Raw genomic sequence first — 22500 nt, forward strand, 5'->3', positions numbered from 1 at the left:
CCTCTTATTGGTCCTAAAAAGTCAATTCTTCAGTCCAGATCCAATGCGAGAACAATGCTTCCCTCTGCAGCATTACCTCAGAGGAGTCGTAGGGGTCAAAGCGACCCCAGGGGCTCTTGGGCCTGGATGGGCTGATGGGCGAAGGCAGGCTATAGTCCACAAGGCCGCGATGAACGGCGTGTCTAGGGTCATGCTCTAACTCCCCCGGGGCCCTGCGGCCAGCAGGAGGCCTCAAAAAGGTGGGCGTCCCCGGGGTGCGGGGGCTTTCATGACCCTCGCTCTCACTGTCAGCCCCCGGTGGCCCATGGTGGGGGAACGGGTGGCCCTCTTGTGGGGGGTTACGTCCCATGATATTCTCCAGCTCCGAGTCCTCCGAGTCCTCCTTGGAGTGGCTGGAGTTCTGGGGTGGGTTATGTTGAGGTTCAGGATCAGATTCAGGTTTAGGGTTGGGTGGGATGGGCAGATGGAGTGGGTAAGCACAAAAAGAGTAGGAGGATAAGTATGTAGGTAGATGGAGAATAAGGATTAAGGAAAGAAAGAAGAGAGAACACTTAGTTTAGTGATTAGACACAAAGCATTCATGCGTTAATAGAATGAAGGATCTACAAACAGAACCCAGAAGCTGTCGTCAGCATCATGCCTGTATTAGGAACCGGGTCAAAGCCATTTTTCTCCATGGTAGAAATGAATTGCATCCTGCTGTAAACTAAAATGGTTTGAAGCCAATGTACGTTGCCGTGGTAATTTTTCCTGTGAATGTCATCAGATCCTCTCAGTTTCAACTATGTAAGCTAACACTGAACTGACCATAACACCCCAAACAAACCGGCAGACATTGTCTAGTGTGGTGGTTCAGAGGCTTTGCCAGTCTTCGGCTGCAGTCGGAGTGGCTGGTGTTGATATATAACAGTGCTGAAGCTCTATAGTCGACTAAGGCCCAATCCCATTTCTTATTTTGATCCCTACCTGAGTGTCATCTTGCCCCTTAGAACGGAGTCACAAGGGGTAGTGGTTAAAATCAACCCTCAAATAAAAAGAGCATCACTTCAACAGCTACTAGCGCTGCTCTGTAGGCCTCCCTGCCCATCTGCAGTGACAGTAGAGGGAAATTCAGCTCCTCACTGCTGGGCTTTAGTTACATTTAGGGCTGCTCCATTTAAGGTGGAATGGAAAATTTAGCTAGTTAAATACTGAGACATACTGAGCATACCGTTAGCGATTTTTATGAAAGACTATGAAAGACCAAAATACAAAATACAGAGAAAATTCTCACATTTGTGGGTTTCTTTGGTCTCTTGTTCAGACATTTTGCCGGATTTCCATTTTTAACTCATAACACTCTGTTTAGAATTGGGACACCCTACCCCTAAACGTGAATGCTTAAAACAGACGGCTAAGGGCTATGTGGTATGGACGAGGGGAGAAATGGGATCGGGCCAAATTTTCATGCGTACGCTGTTTGGCTTTCTATAAGCAAATATGTCGAAATTTTCATTTTCTCACTGTTTAACAATCTCATCATTTAAAGGATCCAGTAGCACCAGAGATCCAGTGAAAAAGACGTATGCAGGTCTAAACTTTATTTTGTTTCTTAAAGGCTGCAGCTTATTTTTGTCACAGAGAAAACCAGCTTATACCCAGGAGATCTTAATATAGGCACAGTTTGATGCACAGTTCAGAGGTCTAAAGAAAAAAGGAGCTCTTAGTATAGAAAAGTACGGAGCCCCTAAAGGGGTCACGGTTAAAAAAAAAAAAAAAAAAAAAGTTAAAAATAATAACAAATGTTTTGCATTGCCTCGCCAAATATACGCTCGTCAGACAGCAAGCAGATGTAGGACCAGAGGTGCCCAACGACATTGTCTTCTTTGTTTTTAGCATCACTAATGTTAAAAGCTGTTTTCCCAGCTTCGCCAGTCTGAGCTGAGTTTATTCAGCTATTGTTCTGGACAGTCTCTGGAAATGTAGCTTTCACTGTACCAGGACCCTCGATCTCAGCAAGCGTCATCATAATCATGTTTGATTTTGAGAAGCGACACTGTCTTTATATTTCAATCCAAGACCAATGTAAAATTCAATGAGCTGCTTCATGTCTGAGCTTAAGCAAAGCACAGCTTATGGAAGGGAATGCAAACCATTTGAGGGAATGCAGTCATTAACTTTTTTTTTTTTTTTTTTTAAACCACAGCCCTGTAGATACGTGCTGAGAGATCAGACATTTCCACTGGCTGTTTGCAACACACACATGATGCTCACTTTGAGGCAGGAAGACACAGTCCTCTCCAAATTTAGCCTCTGTTTAAAAAGCTCCTTAGTGTGGCCGGTTTTGAAGGCAGAGTAAATCAAGGGTTTGTTTGTGCATAAATATCTGTTGGTGTATTACTTACAGCGGCTGTTCTAATAAGCAGCATTGACCAAGTGGAGCTCAGTCTACCTTTTATTAGACAATACAGACTTTTAATAAAAATCTGAAAACATTTATTTAGTCTTTAAAGTTCTGCAGCATTCGCTGGTGTTTGTCTTTCATTTATTCTGCGTCACTGCCTCATGGTTTCAAATGAAATTCATTTAAAGAGATACTTTGATTACCATAAAGCATCACCTGTCCTTAAAGCACTTTAAGCCTCCCTGGGTAAATGATTTAGAAATAAAATATGAAGGTTTATAAAGGTGCATTAAGTATTAGAGGTTTAAAACACTTACTGAGATGAAAAGATTGAGAAAAGCAGCCTTTATAAGCACTGATGTTAGGCAGGTTCTTATGAAAAGCTTTATGAATGCTGCCTTTCAGTAGTTACTGTACACATTGTATTCCTAGAACAACAACTGTAACTGTTGCTGCAGTATGCAGCAATTTATGCCTATATTTTTGTGCTCAGCTGCAAAGTCTCTTGATTAAATGAACTAATATAAGCTAACATTTCAGGTATCATAGCCAATAAAGCATCAGAGCCGCTTTCTGTGAGGTTTAGTTATTGGAAAACAGCTAATCTCAAATGTTAAACGCTGCTTCAAATGTGATTCAGTCACAGGCACCTTCATCACAACACAGCACGGACAGCAAGTTATCGAGGTCAGTTTCGGACATGGCCAGTGAGCCATAAGCACCTGAATCAGTACTAAGAAATGAGCAAGAGTTGGTTTCTTAGCTGTAGTTAGTTTTTAGACGGAACATTTTCAGTTTCAGTTTGAAAGTACCCTTAAAAATGGTTCTTCAAGGGTTCTTTAGTAGTAGTGGTTCTACACAGAAGCACGAACACTCAAAGAAACATCTGCATGAATACAGACTGAAAGGGTTCATCAGATTAATGGAAAATCTGCTGTAGATGGTTCCATACATAACCTTAGAAAATGGTTTCATATAGCACCAAAAAAGGTTCTTCTATTCTACAGCAGAAGAACCATTTTTGGTGCCATGTTGAACTAGTTCAATCTGAAGAATCAATTCAATCATGCAAATGGCTCTTTGAGTGTTCTTGGTTCTATACAGAACCGCTGTTTTCACTAAGGACCCCTTGTAGAACCATCATTAGGCGTGTACGTCAGCTGGCAAGAGGCCGATGTCAGGGGCTAAATGAATGGTAGAAGTGGAAGTGCATTAACAGCGGTGCTGAAGCAACAGTGTGTTGAGACACACAAACGTGTGGGTTAAGGATGTTTGCCGACTACAGACACCTCGAGGGATCTGCTTGGCAATTTCAGAGTGATGTACTGCTCTTTAAGTGTGGCCAGACAAGAATCTGTCCACACAGCATATTCAGCATTCGCAGATGGTTCACAGGACGAGATACATGAGCAGGTGTCGATTGAAAGTGCACACGTGGCACAAAGACCGTTGCAAATTGGATCGAACTGACAGGCAAGACCCAACGTGGACCTGTGGAGGAGCTTTCTAGTGAAGGCAGCCGTCTTCACAACAATAAAGAGCCAAAAACTGAAAGGAAAGCGCCAAATAGAACGTCAACTGACATTAATAGGACAATACTGACCCCTCCATCAGACCTCAGTCCAGCACTGAAGGCTCCAGTTTTGTCTTTTTGTACCTAAATTCTTCACTTGGTGAAGTGTCCCCAAGCACCGTCACATCCCTACTCAGCATCAGGAGACAAACTAAAATGGTATTTTGATGTCAGAATTTCTGCTTTGTGAAGAGTTTGCTAAAAGTTCATTAGTGAGGAAGCCAACACAATTAGCATGCAAGCTTCCGCAGAGCGAGTGTTCACAGTTTGACATATTGACAGACATTAGAATTAGTGTTTTGCTTGATGCTGCAGCCGATTCTGTGTTATTTTCATCATTTTTGAATCTGTACTCTGAACAGCACAGTATATCATTTCATATCAATCACTCAGTAATCGATAGATAGATAGATAGATAGATAGATAGATAGATAGATAGATAGATAGATAGATAGATAGATAGATAGATAGATACTTTATTGATCCCGAAGGAAATTTAGGAATCCGATCATAATCAGATTTCTGCAGTTATCTGATTATTCAAATGGTCATGTAAACAGCATAGTCCAATTTCTTAGACTGAAGTAAGGTCTAGAGATCCAATAAAGAGGCTGGATTTTATCTCGGTAATCAGATTTTTCAGTGCTGTATACTCTTACTCTGATTTCTTTTGGATTTCTCAGTCTGCACATGAGCGAAAACAGACGGCGGTACCGGAAATAAGCGAGCAACGTCACCACGAGATTGCCACGAGATTACTTAGTGCCAAACTGCCAGCGTATTACAAATCACAGAAGCTCCTCACCACTGTAGACGAAACACTGGCTTGCTAAATATGCTACCAACATGCAGCGATGTAACCGTTTGCTCCCAGAAAAGTGAGGAACTCCTATATGAACAACATGTGGTTGATGGGATGTACACAAAAGCACTAAAGGTAGATGTGGGGATGTTACCCTTCCTGCCACTAGCATCAAGAAGATCCACAGCAGGCGTTAGGAAAGTCAAATACCTGATCAGCCTCAACCTCCCTGGGTTCTGGGGACGTCAGAGTGGAGTCCTGGTCATCGGATGCAGAATCTGGCTCATGGTCACTGTCCTCCATTGCTACAGGAGCTACCGTAAAATCTGCCATCTCCAACCAAGAAGGGAGGAACGTTTAGGGTGGGGGGGTGAGGAGGAGGAGGAGGAGGAGGAGGAGGAGGAGGAGGAGATCCATTGAAGAGGGCAAAGGTGAAATCAAGGCAAAGGAGAGAGCGACAAAGAGCCCCATTACGTTATGGCCATTTTTGGTGGAATGGATGGACAGAGGAAGAGGAGAAAAAGAAAAATGTGAAATGATTAAATCAGCTGTGTGGAGCAGATGGAACGAAGTCTGGATCCAGCCACTGGAAATTAAAATTGGCGCCAGAGTAAGCAGTTCAGGCGGTCTACTTGAATGCAAGCTGCCTATTTGAGTTACGCCTGGGAGCGTAAGATATCCACAGTGCTGTACATACAGCAGGCACTTCTACAGTGTCTGAAAACGAGGTATAAATACACACACACAGTATAGGCCTTCCTGTTTCACTTGACTGTTTATTTGTGAACTCCCTACAGCTCGGCGATCTTGCCAAGTTCTTAAAATATGCAGCAGTGGCCGAAGCAGACAGAGGAATCTGTGATACTCTCATTATGTAATGCCAAAAAAAGTCAATACTACCATATAGAGTGTTTTACTCTCACCCACATACAGCTCACCAAACTATTCGCAGTGAAGAGGGCATGAGCAAAAGCTGAAGCCTAGAAAGCAAGACTCTCTCTCACTGAAGACATTCATGTTCTTGTTTTTGGACCATTAAAGGCCTTTTCTTCCCATTTCTGCACAACTAAACTGTTCGACTCAGAACTGTTCACAGTGGTGGTGGTAGGAACCAGACGTCCACCTCTAAAAGCTCCCTCAGAAAGTAATTACATAAAATTGTTATGAATTCACTGCCTGATGACGGAGACACAGTTTTATAATCATTTTGAGAATGTATCATGGTTTTTCCATCACCAACATTATGTATAAAACTCAGAAGACTCGTGTAGGTTCTGTGGTGGTTCTGGGTGGTGAAGAAAATATCTGTATCTGTGTTGTAGTCATGGCGACCCCTGGTTCCCATCACCATCACTATAAAGACAACAACCATTTCTCACCAAACCACCCTGAATAGCTCTGTTTACACCTCAAACAAGGAATTACAAAGAAATTCTGACAGATATGAATTCCCCTTTAACAGAAGATTGCAGGACTGAAAACTTTCCAAACTAGACAGGCAGAAAAACAGAATCTTAAAAAACCCACAAGACTAAGTGTTCTTGTCTTCTTCTTAACAGATTTGATTTTGTGGCTGAAGGGAAGCAGGAAATGATCAGGCCTAGTTGGGGGCTGGTGACCTGTTTTCAGCTCCACTAGATCAATCTACTTTCCAACAGCCTACAGTGACCTATTTTAGGACAGTGGCCAAAAGTACAACCACAGCATTCACTATTTTAAAAAGTGATGTAGGAATACAAAACTGAACCTGAACCAACCTGGATTTATTTCATTTTCAGTCAAAAACGGTCATTAAGTACAAGAAACTAAGTGTAATATCAAAGTTATATGTATTTATCTACTCTCTGCCTTTACTCCAGCTTGCATTCTTTTCAGGAGTTCCTCAACAAATCTGCAGACACAGTTCCTTCTTAGAAGCTGGTTGATGATTTTCTGAAGTGATCAAACCCATTCAGTAGTGTTGAGGTCTGGACTCTGGGGTGGTCAGTCCATCGTTCAGCTTCTTTGTTTGATGTGTCCGTCTCCTTTTCTCAGTGAGGTTCTTCTTGATCAGCTACACATCCTTTCAGACCCACAGCATTGAGTGGTCTTCTTACAGTGGAAGGATGGGCAGAAACACCTGTGGGTGATCTGAAGCAGCTTGATCTTCTCCTCACTCTCTCTCTCAGAGATGAAAGACTGCTGTTTATCTGTTGGGGACAGTTTTGGGATCTAACAGGTCTTCTGGGTGGTTGTTAGGAGCCCTATTTTCTCTGGAGCTTCTGTTCATTTTTCAAATTCGTTTGAGACTCACTTGGACTTTCTCCTTCATTATGCAAGTGAATTATCTAAAATCTGACCTCTTTGGAAGTCTCTCCTGAAAAATGAATAGCTTGCACTTAAAGTTCTGCATTAGAGTCTGCTCTGAACTGCAGTTTGGCGTTCAGCCTACTTTTCACTCAGCTAGAAATAGAAAATGCTCATTTTAATCTGTCTGAGTAGGTCAAGACTGTCCTCCTTTCTGAAACAAGAGATTTTTTATACGGTCAAGGTGACTACATCATCTGAATCGCAAGATAAAGAAGACAGAAAATGCAAACAAACTCCTTCAGCAGCTTCAGTATTTCACCAACTACATCCTTCCTAAAGAAGCTCACCTGCTGAACCTTTGTCACGCTGAACCTTCTGGAACTTCACGCCTCCACGGACCCAGCTCCACTTTTCCGTCTCTCAGACCCAAATGCTCATGCCAGCTTTTTATACCGGCCTGCGCTGGGTCGCAGTGTCCTTCAGCCTCATTGAGCTGCCACGCTGCCCCGGGGCACCAATCAGCACCGGCCTCAGCAGCTATTGCACCAACACAGGTCCAGTTTTGCTAATGTGAGTTTCCGGAGCAACCAAATGCTTCCCTACCCCGCATATCGACACACGACAATCCCAGTGGAAACAATCCATTTTCCTGTTACACTTCAGTGTAGAGTGTTTTAAATTGCCCTTGTAATGCTCTTATTAAAGAGCCCACATCCTACATTGTTCTAATATTATCTTTTATTATATTTTACTTTTTTCCACCCTGATAACACCACTTATAACAATGTTTACATACTCATATTTCACTTTTACAAATGAGCATTTCCCAGGCTCCCTTTATCTTTTACAATTAAACAAACCGTACCTTTAAGACCCCTATGTAAATGAGTTCTGTTCTGATTGGCTCTACCTTGTTCAAAAAGCAGTCCAGTGCTTCTTATAGTTATTTTTTGGCATGAATGAATAAATTGGTGAAGGCTGATCATATGGCTATATGTAAAACACATTTTTTAGCTGGTACAAAAGGTACAGCTCATCAAGGGTAAATATTACTGCCCCTATTTTAGCCCCTGGATTAAGATCAGCAGTTTATGGACTGTTATGTATGTAAGTATGTATGTATGTATGTATGTATGTATGTATGTATGTATGTATGTATGTATGTATGTATGTATGTATGTATGTATGTAAGTAATGTATGTATGCATGTATGTATGCATGTATGTAATGTATGGCAAAGAATTTGCCTCGAACATTTTTTGTAATCGAATTATTCAAGTTACTCGAATAATCACTTCAGCCCTAAATGTATGTATGTATGTATGTATGTATGTATGTATGTATGTATGTATGTATGTATGTATGTAATTTAAGTATGCAAGTATGTATGCATGTAATGTATGTCTGCTTTTTTTTTAAATAATTGTTCCTCTCATAGCAAATAAATGCAGTAACTGCATATTAAACTACAAGAGCAGATTAAGCAGCATAAACAGCCATTTTCCCATCAAAATCTTCGGTTCTCAGTGTTAGTTTGAGCTTTATGACTGCAGGCTGGACTAAAAGTGGTCAGTAAATGATGCTGCAGGTCAGTCAGAGAAGAAAGTTTAGCTAGCGCAGTGTGTCGTGTTAGCGCTGCTGCCACCATCAGGTGAAAGGAAGAACTGCTGTGTACTGGCTGGCATTCAAAAATAGAAACTGAAACCGATTAATCACAAAAATCAGCTCAAATATTCGATTACAGACACATTTTGATGTACAATACACATTAACAGTACTGTTAATGCTTAATTCACCCTACTTACTGTTTAATAAATGAGTAATAAGCAGAATGTAACATCATAGCACAAATAACGTTTTAACTAGACATTGTTTAACACACAATGTTCTGCTGAATTAACTTTGGTTATTGCCTAATAAAGCAGTTATGAGGAGCCAAATGAGCATTTTTCTTTCAGTGGAATAATTCCTATTATAAAACAGATCCAGTCCTAAACCAGTCCTAAAATCTAATAATAATCATAATTATTATATTAATAATAATATTAATAATCGTTTTATTAATTAATCATTAATAATAATAATACAATAATAATAACAATAATAATAATAATAATAACAATAATAATAATAATAAGTGTTTTCGCAAAGTGATGATCTACGGCACGAGCTAAAGTGACCACTTTATGCTGTCCTATTGCTTTTATACAGCAGTTAAATAAATACAGCAAAAAATGAATAAACTGGCCGTGAACGCGGCGTTTAATATGTTTTAATATTCAGTACTGGTAGTTGGTATTCAGTACTGAGTTAGTAAACACTGAATGGTTCACATTATACAGTATGTAATTACTAATACATACTGAATCATTCATCGTACAGGAAGATCCACTCGAAAGAGGCCCCAAATATTCTGATGTAACTCCCGTTAGGATTAGGATGAAGCAACCTAAACCAAACAAATACATACATACCTCAACGTATGTGTAATCGATTGCAGTACATGCGAAGCTGCAAGTGACCTCCACTTTCTGCCAGACATATGAAGGGGTCCGGGGGTCTGCACCCGGATGTTGCAAACGGAGGTTAAATGTCGTGACAGCTGTCCCAACTTATCGGTTATCACTCCGACGCAGGGGCATCCCGGCTTGTTCAAAGCTCCATATACTGAGGCGCTCATTGCACATTGTTTGGTTCAGATTGCTTCGTCCCAGTGAGTTATTACAGAATATTCGGAGCCTCTTTCAAGTGAATCACTGTAGTTACAGAACAACTGTAATTATTCAGTGTCTATTATGAGAACATACTGAAATCAACGAATCAGATTCAAATCAGAAGACAGATTATAGTGAATAATACGTAAAAATCTTACTGTTAAAAAAGTAGTAATGAGTCAATGAATTACCAGCTGGTTTGATGGGCTTAATAAGAGATTTCAGTTATAATCACATTATAATGCCCCCCGATACTGAAGCGCTGCTCATTCTTCTTTCGCTGGACTGGTTGTCATGGAATTTTCTCTGACGCTGGAATGGACATTCACATAACAATGCAGTAAGCGTCTGACCGAGCCTGCTCTCCTCATTGATCACTGCCGGCCTGCTTTGCTCCCTGTGCGCAGTGGCTATTTTGTTATGGGCTCTTCACTTCATTGCTGGTCAAGCTCAGCAAAGCCTGTCGTCGAGCAGCCTCAGCTCAGCAGGCGTCATTACTGTAATTAATTCCTTAACCAGCTTTCTGCACCATTCAGCTTTGCGCCACGTTGCGGAAAATCTCCCTAATGTTACGAGCTGAATGGGCATCATTTGAAACGACGTGACTGCAGAAACCTTTAAAGGGAATTCTATCAATTTCTCAAAATTGCTGCATAACTGAGAATTGGAGATGTAAACGGAGAGATTCAGAGCGGTTTGGTGTGAAATGTTTTTACAGTGGTGGTGATAGGAACCAGGGGTCGCCATGACTACAACACAAATATAGACATTTTATTTACCACCAGAGAACCTACACGAGTCTTCTGAGTTTATATGGAATGTTGATGGAATATAGTGGAAAATCTGGAATAATAAGTTTTCTTTGGGGACTATTTTGCCTTAAAAACCCTGCATACAAGTTTCCCTCCACTATGGATGGAGCTTCAGGCCTGAAACTGTGTCTCAGACATCAGGCAGTGAATTCATAACCATTTCATGTAGTAACTTTCTGTGAAGGAGCTTTTCGAGGTGGACGTCTGGTTCCTATCACCACCACTGTAAACAGTTCTGACTCAGCAAGTTTCTCAGAGCGTTTCACACCAAACTGCTCTGAAAAGATTAACCATTTAATTATGTAGACATTTATAAATGTTTGAATTGCAAGAACTTGTGTGGTCCCACACTGCAACAGTAGTTTCTGCGTAATAAGTGAACAGTAATTAATGTGTCTGCAGTTCAACGGGTTAAAATCTGAGCTACAACAAGTGAGCTTCCGGGAGAAACATGGAGTAGTAACAACAGATTTACACTCGGGTGCTGTACACAAGTGGAGTCCTAACAGAAAACTGTTAGCCTTAATGACTGAGAACTCAAAACATCAGCAGCTAGATTAGAACCCAGACAGCGGTGATGGTGGGTCACTGGGAGAAGAGTTAGAAGAGGAATGTGTGAAAACCAAGTCAAATGATGTTCCATCACTACTGAGGTCACAACTGTCAGCTCTGCATTCCTATTTATATCAGCTTTGTTGCACACTGTCATCTTCAATGACTCTCAAACATCCAAATGCTGTCAGATTAGCTCCGTGAATCAGGGCTACAGTGAGCCTCCGAGGTCACAGCGATGGCCAGTAGGAACACATGCATGTTTTTACTGTAATTTTTATATTTTTATTAAAGGGTGCAGAGTATTTCTGCTCTGATCTTTGATTCTGTTGAAGTGGAAATCAGTCACCCCTCCTACCCACAATGCAGGATGTGCTTAATGGGATTAAGCTTTATAAGGGACTCATACAACATATTTTCTAGTATTTGGGGACCATGTTTTTACTATACTAAAATTATACATTTCCAAGTTTGCATATATATATACACACACACACACACACACACACACACACACACACACACATTCAATCCATTCCCTGAGGTCATCTGCAATGTTTTTTTTATATCTAAAGTCATGTTTGCTTATAAGAAATTCTGTCAGAGAGGCTGGACCGCAGTCTTCCACCAGTGAGGCCATGCACAACTGTCAACTCTTGATTTCTCAATTCCTATTTATATCAGATTTGTTGCACGTTGTCATTTACAAATCACTCTCAAACCCCAAAATGCTGTCAGATTTGCTGATGAGTAGTGATCACATGAGCATGCTTCAATTCTATATTATGTCTTACTTGTAGCTCTGAAAGAAGCTGAGTAATACTGCTGTGTTTCTAAAATTAAGAAGCGATATGGTCAAAAGTTCCATGCAATCTCCTCAAAACACAGACTGGCCACAGAATGGATGGTACTGAAGAGCTCAGTGACTTTAAACATGGCGCTGTCATAGGATGCCACCTCTGCCAGTTTGTCCTGCTAGATCTGCCCTAGACAACTGCAAGTGCTATTATTGTGAAATGGAAGCACCTATGAGCAAAAACAGCTTAACCACAAAGCAGCATACCACACAAATGTCGAGTGCTGTAGTGTGTTAAAAAAGTCTAACCTCTGTTGCATCACTAGCGTTCTAACCTACATCTAGAAGCGGCACCAGCACAAAATCGGTTTGCTAGGAGCTTCATGAAATGGATATCCCTGGCCGAGCAACAACACAAATGGACTCTGGAGCAGTGGAAAAATGTTCTCTGGATTGATGAATCACACTTCACTATCTGGTCTGATGGATGAATCTGGCTTTGTCGAATGCCGGGGGAATGCTTTGGTGAATGCCGGGAAAATGCTACCTACCGGCCTGCACAAAACCAGCAGTAAAGTTTGGTGGAGGAGGGATAATGAGCTGGTGCTGTTTGTCAGTGTTTGGGACCCTTAGTTCCAGTGAAGGGTGATGTTAATGCAACAGCACATGAAGATATTTTACACAATAATACGCTTCCAGCTTTGCGATAACAGTTTGGGGAAGAACCTCCAGAAGGTCCAGCATGACTGAGCCCCTGGGCAAACTTGAAAATCTTGTGGAAAGCTTCCCAGAAGAGTGAAAGCTGTTATACTCCCTTGATTGTTATGCTCTTTTACTGCTCTGTTGTGGCTCCACAGCAGAATTAGGTTTGTCGGTTTGCCAGCTTCTTGTTCAAACTGTCCTGTTCCACCTTAAATGGTGTAGCAGTTGCATTCTGGCGCCTCAGGCACCATTTAAGGTGGAACGGGAAAAATCTAGCAAGAAGCTGCGAATGAGAAGCGACTTCAGCCTCAAAATGTTGAGACATTTGGCAAAGCCTTAGTACATGCTGAGACATATTTATAGCCAAGATGGTGAAGTGCTACGTCAATAAATAGGACATGAAATGCTGCGACAGCCAAGGTGGTTGGATTTTTGTTGAGAGGACAAAATGGCTCATCTTAACATTTGAGTTGTGACCCCTTGACTACAGGATTGCTAACACAACCTGTATCAACAGATGAGCTAGTCTCCAACGGTATACCAGCAAGATGGAGCTAAAAGCGAGAGGTTTCTGATAAAGTGGCCGCTGTTTGGACATGCTTAAAAATAAACTCCAAACAATCTCCACTGCTTTTAGCACTGCTGACATTCTAATAAATGCTTCGTTGTTATATATGAGCATGTAAACTTACTTACAACATCGCAAGATCAAGCGCAAGTCACAATAGTTCACAAAATATGTTTCTGGAATGCACATCATGCATCATTAACACAGACCATCAACGAAGTTGAGCATGGTTTTAAGCTTATTACAACAAATTCCTCCCACAAGGGTTTTGTTTTTGAGTGATTTACTGCTCTCAAAGGCCCCATTGTGCAGTCGAAATAAACTCTGAGGGAACCAAGAGAAGATGAGGCCCAGTAGTGCTAGTGTGGGATGTTGGACGGACTGAGGTTTGTGGTTCCTCTCGTGACAGACTTGCAGACACGACTCAAGAGCTCACACTGTAAATATACAGTACTTTATAATAACAACAGCCTCCAGTTTGGATGGCGGGGTGACCGTAGCAGCGGAGGATCCTTCAAACGGACTTCTCCAAGCACGTCTCGCTGGGCTCGCCACTTCTGCAATGCCGTGGGAAGCCTCATTCATCTCCAGCTGAACTGCTGGAGTGACAGGACATGATGAAAGCAGACTCACATGGGGGAGTTAATCGTGCTGTTTTTACAGCTCTCCAGCTTTGGGTGCCAGATAAAAAGCAATGCTTGTTTAGGTTTATTTTACATGCTTTACTGGGCAGAGCGCGAACACCCAGAAAGAAGGCCGAATGTGGCGTACCGGATGTGTCTGTGGATGGCAGACAGTCACACCCTGCCTGTAAAACAGCTCTAGAGCTCAGTGATGATCCCAGCAGCATCTTTCTAGCCACAAGCGACGCAAGCAAACCCGCAGAGCTGACGGAGAAGCCAAGTTTCACTGAAGCTCAGCTGAAAAAGGAGCATACGCACGTCAGACATCAAAATATTTGTCTGAGCCTCAGAAGCTCTGCCCACATGGACCGTCTGATGTACAGTATATCAAATGCTGATGGCGCACTTGGACGGTTTTCCTCCACTTGTAAAGTCCGAAAACTGGCCAAGTCGCTGAATCACGACAGTTGTTTGCACTCAAACTCTTTGTCAGCCACTCAAGTGCAACTTCCAAGATTCAGATTCCGGCTCCAAGAAGGGCGGTTCGTTTGCAGCCGCTCACACAGAGACAAAGTAGTTTTATGTCAGAGATACCAGATCAACATACGTCGGTCAGTGCAAGGTCAGCACAAGGGAACAACGAGTAGCCGTAACAATCCTTTAAAATGAATAATATCAGTGTTTAGCAGCCTGAGAGCAGAATGAAGGAGGTGGAGAAGCGGTCCAATCTCCTAAGAGGCACATTATAATGCTGTCCTGAACGCATTACAGCGAATTCACCGGACAGAACATGGTCAGATTGACTGACAATTCCTTGTCGCTGCTGACGGATCAAAACCTCTTCTCCATTTTTGTCGTTTTTCATTTTTTGCCGTAATTTGAAAATGCCAGTTGCCCTTTACATTGTGTGCAAATTTCATGAAGAATGGACCAACAGAAAACTCTGGTTCCATTGACTTGCATTGAAAGTAAAGTAGGTTTTTTCCTTCTCCTGTAAAGTTACCATTTTGGAGATACAAGGTTTTCTTCCAACAGCAGCGTTTTTGATTTCGCGGCCCACCTGTTTCTCCCAAAATGAGCCCAAGTCTCTCTTCTGGACTCCAATTTTCTTGGAACAAACTTTCCCAATGTCTTTAGGCTATTCTTGTCCTTTACAGAAAACCCATTAAACAAAAAGAAATGTTTACAACTTCTGAACACACAATAAAACAGCCACAACTAGGGCTGCCACAACGGCAGCTTTTCACCATAACCATAAACCGAGAGGGCGGGGATGCTTAATTTAATACCTTCTTTAATAATGTGTAATATGGTAATATTGAAAAAGATCAAGCCTTCACGTTATCAGCATTAAACCTCTTGTTAGCCTCAAATTTACTATGATTCCTTATACTTGCAAAAAATAATAGAAAAAAAGTTCTGGTGGGAATTATGTCTCTCCCTCCACCATTAACTATGATTCTCGCACTACTACAGGTGTGGTCGTGTTAAGCTAGGGCTCTAGAGCAGAAGTACTGAAGCAGAGTGGCTTCAATATCATCCAAAACAACCAAAACTACTTCGCAAGCAATGTTTTGTTTTATACAACTAAACCAGCCAGGGGGGTCAAACTGACCCCAAAGAGTACCCATGTTTACCCAGTTGTGCCCATTGTATCAGGAAGAGTCATTAAATATGAAGCAAAAAAATGATGTCAATCAATCATTTAGAGATGTTAAACATTAAATGGGGTCAAACTGACCCCAAAGATAAGGGGGGTTAACTGGTAAGTGTCCAGAAAGGTTAGTTTCAGGAAACTCACTTTTGTCATGACAGACTAACAAAACCATAAATTACCAACCTACCAAATGAAGATCTCATTTACAGCGACCCAACAGTCCATCTTCTGTTTTAGTTTCAGTCCTTTCAAATCATGATATGCCATCATGAAACATCTGTTTCAGGCAACTATTTCAAGGGCTACGTTCACATTGCCAGGTTGAAGTGGCACAAATCCGATTTTTTGCCCTGACGTGACTCAGATCTGATGTTTTCAGGGCTGTGTGGACACAAATCTGATCTTTTCAAATCCGTCCTGAGTCACTTTCATTTGTGGTTCTAGATTGGATCCGTATCCGATTCGTGGACATGTGACTTTAAATGTGACACTCAGATCGGAATTCATGTGCTGTTTCCACTGACCGTGCACCATCATTCAGCCTGTAAACAGTGGAAAAGCAGTTGTGCCCATCATCTCACCTTTTTCTCCTTCATCTGGCTCCAATAATGAAGCTGAGAGCTGATCAGACTTAATGATCTTCTCAGCAAAGCTCGTTCTGCTCGTTAGTTTCTGCTGATGATGCAGTGATTCAGTCATGTGACGTTACTGAGTTGGATGACCTCATGAGGGTCATTTCAGGACGCCGGTTCATCACATCAATGACAGATTTGAATCACTGACCTAAACGAGTGTGAACCATCGAGTCTGAGAGATCAGATCTGAGCAATGAGGCCTGTAATGTGAATGTAGCCAAGATGTCATATGCATTTCTTGAAGAAAAGTGGCTCTTTCCTGCTGCACTTGTTTCAAAGGGGTCTGGTTTTGTCGTAGCACTCAGTCTCCTGTACACATTGCACAAAATCTGTTGGTCATTTTGCACAGCGCCTTGTTCAAACAGGCAGTTCGTGGCCACATTAAGTGACAAAACCAACCATGGACATCAGAGACAACCAAACAAGGATCTACAAACAAAAACACAGGCTATTCTAGTGGTGATATTGGGCAGCACTGCGAGTGCATGTGTGAGGCGCAGCGCTAACTGTCCCAGCACGCTCTGCCTGTAAAGTGGTAGCCGGAGCTGTGAATGGTGCGGTTGTTCAGATCAGCACAGCAGGGCTCTTTGTGAAGCAGACCAATAAAGGGAGGAATGGTGTGCGTGTTGGGAGTTAAGAACACAGGGAGCCTCTCACGCAGAACCTCAGGTGCAGACAACACTGCCTATTATATTTTCACACTCTGCTGGACCAAAGCGATCACAATCTGACCAACAAGACCACAAAATCATACAAAGCTTTTCAATAGTGCTTGGTAGAAAAGATAGAAAAGAGGCAGATTGATGTAGAGAATGACTAATATACTAGTCCTTTTGCCACTTCACAGGTTTATACTTACAAATAATGGTGTGCATATTCATAATAATTAATAAAAGTCTGTAAACAATCCAGAACTGTTATTTTTAGCTGCAGAAGATGCAGGAAGTTAGTAAAACTACATTTAGAGCAAATAACTAGACAAAAAGTCCTATAAATAGATAATTATGGTTTTCTATTTATGTGTATAACTTTTTGTTGTAAAAAATGAAAGCATGCTGTGTAGTTTAGAATATTTAAATCTGCATTAAGCTGTTATTGTATATAAAATATGGCATGAATTGTGTAAAGTGATTCTAAACCAGTAGTTAAGCTGAACACAGTCTTGGTGGTTACAGATTTTTAAAAAGCTCTTCGCTGTGCTTCCAACTAATGTCCAATCACTGCATGAATTAAGAGATTTAATATAGCAGCTGCTTCAGATTACAGACCTGATCATGCAATTAAACAGTGGCGCGTCAGATACAGCAACCTGTAACCTGACCTTCTCGAAGTATAACACACACACAAAATTATATATATATATATATATATATATATATATATATATATATATATATATATATATATATATATACACACACACACACACACACACACACACATATAAAGTACCTTAGTAGAAATACCCCACACACAGACTAATGTCACTTTCTTTGGGATCGCAAATCACTTACAGACAGTTTCCCCGGCTGGTCGCTGTGAAACGGAACGAGGGTACAAAACACAAACATACCTCGCAGTCGCTGTTTACTCCTGAGTTTGCTGCCATTTGCACGCTTTCAGCAAAAACGGCAAACAAACGAAGACTTTGCAGAGCAGCCAGGATAAGAAAGGCCACACGGGAGGCGAGTAAACATGACTCGGTTCCTCACGCTTGCCTACAGCCTGCCTCATTTGCATGGAAACGCCCCTCACACATGTAGCCTCTAGGGGTGGCTGACACTGCTAAGGTCTCTGTCTCTCTGTCTGTCTCTCTCTCTCTGGCTTTTCCACAACATCTGCCCAGCTTTACTTTAACAAGCCACTGTGTCCCTGTTCTGCAAAACCACATCTGTGATCCCAGACACAAACACATGTGCAAGCATGACACCCACACACACAATCACTGCAGCTTGTATTACTGTCTCTGTGGCGTATTTATCATTGAGTTCTGTATGACTGTAGCAAAATGTTGCTGCGCTACATCTAATGAAACCTCAGAAACACAGATTTGTTTTATTCTTTTTTTAATGTATTTTTAAAGCAGTTTTTTTAAAGCAGGCACCAAACATTTCTAATGAGTGAACTCTGTGACTTTGAGGTCACTCATTAGTGACTGCTTGTATTATCGCCACAGAAAAGTACTGACTGACAGAATGGCACGCTCTGGAGCAGCTGCACATGAGTCTAAGATCACCATGCATGATGCCAAGCGTGGGCTAGAGGGGGACAAATCCCCCCCAGCCCTGGGCTGTGGAGCAGTGGAACTGTGTTCTCTGGAGTGATGGAGCTCAATCCAGGACCTTTGGGATGAGTTGGAGTGACCCAGAACTGACCATCCAACATCAGTACCTGACCTCATTAATGCTCCATCAGACCCTCACAGCAATGTTCATCATCTAGTGTAAAGCCTTCGAAGTCACAGTTATTATGCTGATCTGAGTCAGGCTTCATTCTCCACGCCGGTCATCTAGCAGCACCAGGCCGTGAGTGGCACCGCCGCTGACCACGGCAGCTCCACATCTGGAAGCTCCGATACAAAAGACGTCCACACATAGACCTGGCACTCTGCTTTCTTCCACATACGCCAGTGAGCCTCCCCCTCAAAGGCTGCCAACCAGCCCCCCCAGTTACACAGGCTCGGTTACACCTCTCAGTAAAGGATCAGTCCAGAAAAAAAAATCTATTTTAACCCCCTGAATGTGGCCCATCAGCCTAGATGAGACATGTTCAAGCACTGCACCATGGAAGAGCCAGCAAAACACAAATGATGGGCAGAGTTTTTAGACTGGACTCCATATATAATAAATGTGGGGTCTTAAAAGGTCTCAGAGGATAATGTCTGCCAAATTTGAATATAGGAGTTTTATCTTATTTTATCTCAAGTTAAGAAATCTTAACCTACTTGATCAAAGTCAACAATCGAGGCTCATGTAATGAAATGCAAACACACAATCAGAATAATCAAGTTAGTTAGCCTTGCAGCTAATGTTAGCTACCATTACTGGTGTAAAAAGGTCAAACAAAACTAAAGTGTGATAAACTGTAAACAGTGAATGCTGTGAGAGGACCCCCTGCTGTTTATCAGAGCGCCCCCTGCTGTTTATCAGTGTCACCACTCCCCAGTTTCAGTCTCCATTTCCCAAACGCTTTACTCCTCCTAATAAACAGACACGTTCAGCTCCGTCTCGTCGTTATTCACCACCATCACTGTAATATTTCATCATCAACATTAACACAGGAAGGTGATCAGAGGGACGGTGGAGTTCGGGTCAGCAGCGTCTGAGATTTTTAAAACAGAGTTAGAAGAGAAAAACATCTCCCAGTGAAAGTCGCGTCTTACAGTAGAAATAAATGGAGCTCATTACACTGGTAGTAAACGACGCCGCCTGACTCAGCCGCCTAAAAACAATAAAAACGGGCCTTAAACAGAAGTTAGGACTCTGTTGGGGTTCATCCTAAAGTTAGGATGAGATTTAGGAGGTTTAGTCTAGTTGTTGAACTAGCTTCAGAGTTTCATGTTAAAATGTTTTCCTAGGAACAATGTCGCTAGATCCCCAATACTGAGGGTGGTTTCTGAACTTGTGACCTTTTCATCCATCCATCCATTTTCTAAGCCGCTTCTCCGTCAGGGTCACGGGGGGGTGCTGGAGCCTATCCCAGTGGTCATCGGGCGGAAGGCAGGATACACCCTGGACGGGTCGCCAGTCCATCACAGGGCAGACAGACAGTCACTCACACACTCACACCCAGGGTCAATTTAGCATCTCCAATCGACCTGACTGCATGTCTTTGGACTGTGGGAGGAAACCGGAGAACCCGGAGGAACCCCACGCAGACACGGGGAGAACATGCAAACTCCACACTCCTGGTCACCTGGCAGGGGAATCGAACCCAGGCCCTCCTCGCTGTGAGGCGACAGCGCTACCCACCGCACCATCGTGCCACCTGTTCATATTATATTATTCTAATTATTAGTTGTATCCTAATGCACCTTAGCCAATCAGCTGCGTGTAAATGAGGGGGGTGGAGTCTACATAAGCCCATTTTACTAGAAGGCTTAGATTTATGACTGGACTAATTTCATGGTTGTTCCATGAATGGGTGTGTTGACTGGCACATTCCTAAAGAAAAGGGTTCTTCAAGGGTTCTTTAGTAAAGATACTGTTCTATAAAGAGCTAAGAACACTTAGAACCATTTGCACACTCATGGTAAAATGGTTCTTCAGAGTGATGGAGAGAATGTGTTGCATGTGGTTCTATATAGAACCTTTTAAAAATGCTTCTATATAGCACCAAAAACATCATAACAGAAGAACCGTTTTGGTGCTATATAGAACACAGTCTCCATAAATGTGAAGAAGGCTTTCCCCATAGAAAGAATCATTTAAGCATGCAAAGGGTTATTTGAGTGTTCATGGTTCTTTATAGATCATTATCTTTACTAAAGAACCCTAGAACAACCATTTCATCATGCAAAGGGCTACTTGACTGTTCATGGTTCTGGTTGATGCAGAATACAAATATTAACTATTGGTTCTATATGGCACCAAAAAGGGTTCTGCTATTGGTACAAGCTTGACACTATAACAGCAGAAAAAGGAGGTTCTACAGAGAACCACATACAACCATCAATCTGAGAAGCACTTTCACCATGCAGAGAACCATGCAAGTACGCAAAATGGTTCTTTGAGTGTTCAAGGTTCTATATAGAGCCACTGTCTTTACTAAAGAGCCCTTGAAGAACCATTTTAAGAGTGCAGCTGTAAGCTTGAATGTGCCTGTTAGCAGAAGTTGAGGTGCTGATCATGTATGATGCAGTACTGTCTATAAACCTGGAGTAAAGGTGGCGGTTCTCATCTATGCAGTGTTTACATTATGAATACGCAGCTCTAGAGCTAAAACTAAAGAACCAAACAGACACTGAACATGTTCTGCCTGGTCAATACCATCTGGGGTAAAAGAGGAGAACTGTACCTTAGCTTGCCCACTGAACTGTTCCTTTAAATACGGACTAAGGAGTTAAACTAATCTGACCGACTGAGACTTCATGCTCCCGAATCACGATTTTATGGATTTTGGACTTGGTGACCACAGGATCATCCTGTGACTTCATAAAGAGGCGACGTGGCCTTTTTATTTTTCCTTTCTCCATAGGACGAAGCCTCGGCGGAGGAACCCGTTGCCAGAACTTTTAACACAGTCACATGCACAGTATTAACATGATTACTCCACAGGCTTAGTCCTTTTGTAGCAGCTGAGACAGATGTAGGTTAAGACCCGCCATTCATCCTCTTCTCTGGCCTAATCGGAGTCTGAGACTATAGAGAATGGAGGGAAGAGGAAAGGAGGGGTGGCACGGAGGAGAAAATACCTTTATCTGGCCTGCACAGACGAACCGTAACTGTATAGGGAGAGTTAAAGATTAGAGCTAGATTATAACGTAGTCCATTGAGTGCTTGTAGTTAAAGAAAAGCATGTGTGTGACTGGGAATGGGTTCCTTTTGGAAAGCTGGAGAAAGAGCTTCAGTTAGATAGATGTTGGCGCGGGTGTACGAGGCGCATGGACGAGCCAAATGAGCTGAGAAATTCAGACGTATCCGAGAAGCTGCGGCGTGCTCTAAGGGTTTATCAGTATGTTGTTCAGTTCTCCTTTGAACTTTTACGCAAAATAAAAGTATTTTGCGCTTCAGGTCTTCACTGAACTCTTAAAGTTCTTCAAGGGTTCTTTAGTAAAGACTATGGATCTATATGGATCCATGAACACTCAAGGAGCCATAAGGTTCTCTGCATGCTAATACGGTTCTTCAGATCGATGGAGAATTTGTTATATTTGGTTCTATGTAGCCCTGCAATAGGCTGGCAACCTGTCCAGGGTGTATCCTGCATTTCGCCCAATGACAGCTGGGATGGGCTCCAGCACCCCTGCCACCCAGAAGGAGAAGCGGCTTAGAAGATACATATATATATATATATATATATATATAGATACATATATATATATATATATATATATATATATATATATATATATATATATATATATATATATATATATGTGTGTGTGTGTGTGTGTGTGTGTGTGTGTGTGTTTCTATATAGCACCAAAAAGATCAAGCTTGTATTAATAGCAGACTTTTTTGGTGCTATATAGAACCATATACAACACATTTCCCATCAATCTGAAGAACCGTTTCACTGTGAAAAGAAGTTTATTTCTAAAGCTTTTTTTACAACAGGCATCTTCACAAAGCAGCTATACAGAAAAATCTGGGTCCGAGCCCCCATGAGCATAGAGCCCCCCCCCCCCCCCCCGAGCCCCCAAGGGCGATAGTGGTAAGGAAAAACTTCCTAA

General features: G+C 42.0%; 1 protein-coding gene across 8 annotated transcripts in view; it reads right to left on the bottom strand.

Annotated features, from left to right (window-relative positions):
* sept4b (septin 4b) overlaps positions 1 to 22500 on the bottom strand; it is a 105245-nt gene that overhangs the window by 25007 nt on the left and 57738 nt on the right. Inside the window, exons 1-3 of one of the 8 annotated variants that reach the window (XM_037530941.1) lie at positions 7395 to 7456; positions 4969 to 5084; positions 77 to 400 (exon numbers count right to left, since the gene is read on the bottom strand). The exons of 2 other annotated variants lie outside the window; for them this stretch is intronic. In XM_037530941.1, coding sequence (XP_037386838.1) covers positions 77 to 400; positions 4969 to 5061 — 417 coding nt within the window. In that variant the 5' untranslated portion in view covers positions 5062 to 5084; positions 7395 to 7456. Of the gene's footprint in view, positions 1 to 76; positions 401 to 4968; positions 5092 to 7394; positions 7469 to 17679; positions 17846 to 22500 lie in introns of those variants that run through there. 5 more of the 8 variants (XM_017691894.2, XM_037530940.1, XM_037530942.1 and 2 more) reach the window with 5 other exon arrangements.

This window comes from Pygocentrus nattereri, chromosome 19 (genome assembly GCF_015220715.1).
Source record: "Pygocentrus nattereri isolate fPygNat1 chromosome 19, fPygNat1.pri, whole genome shotgun sequence".
Taxonomy (NCBI): domain Eukaryota; kingdom Metazoa; phylum Chordata; class Actinopteri; order Characiformes; family Serrasalmidae; genus Pygocentrus; species Pygocentrus nattereri.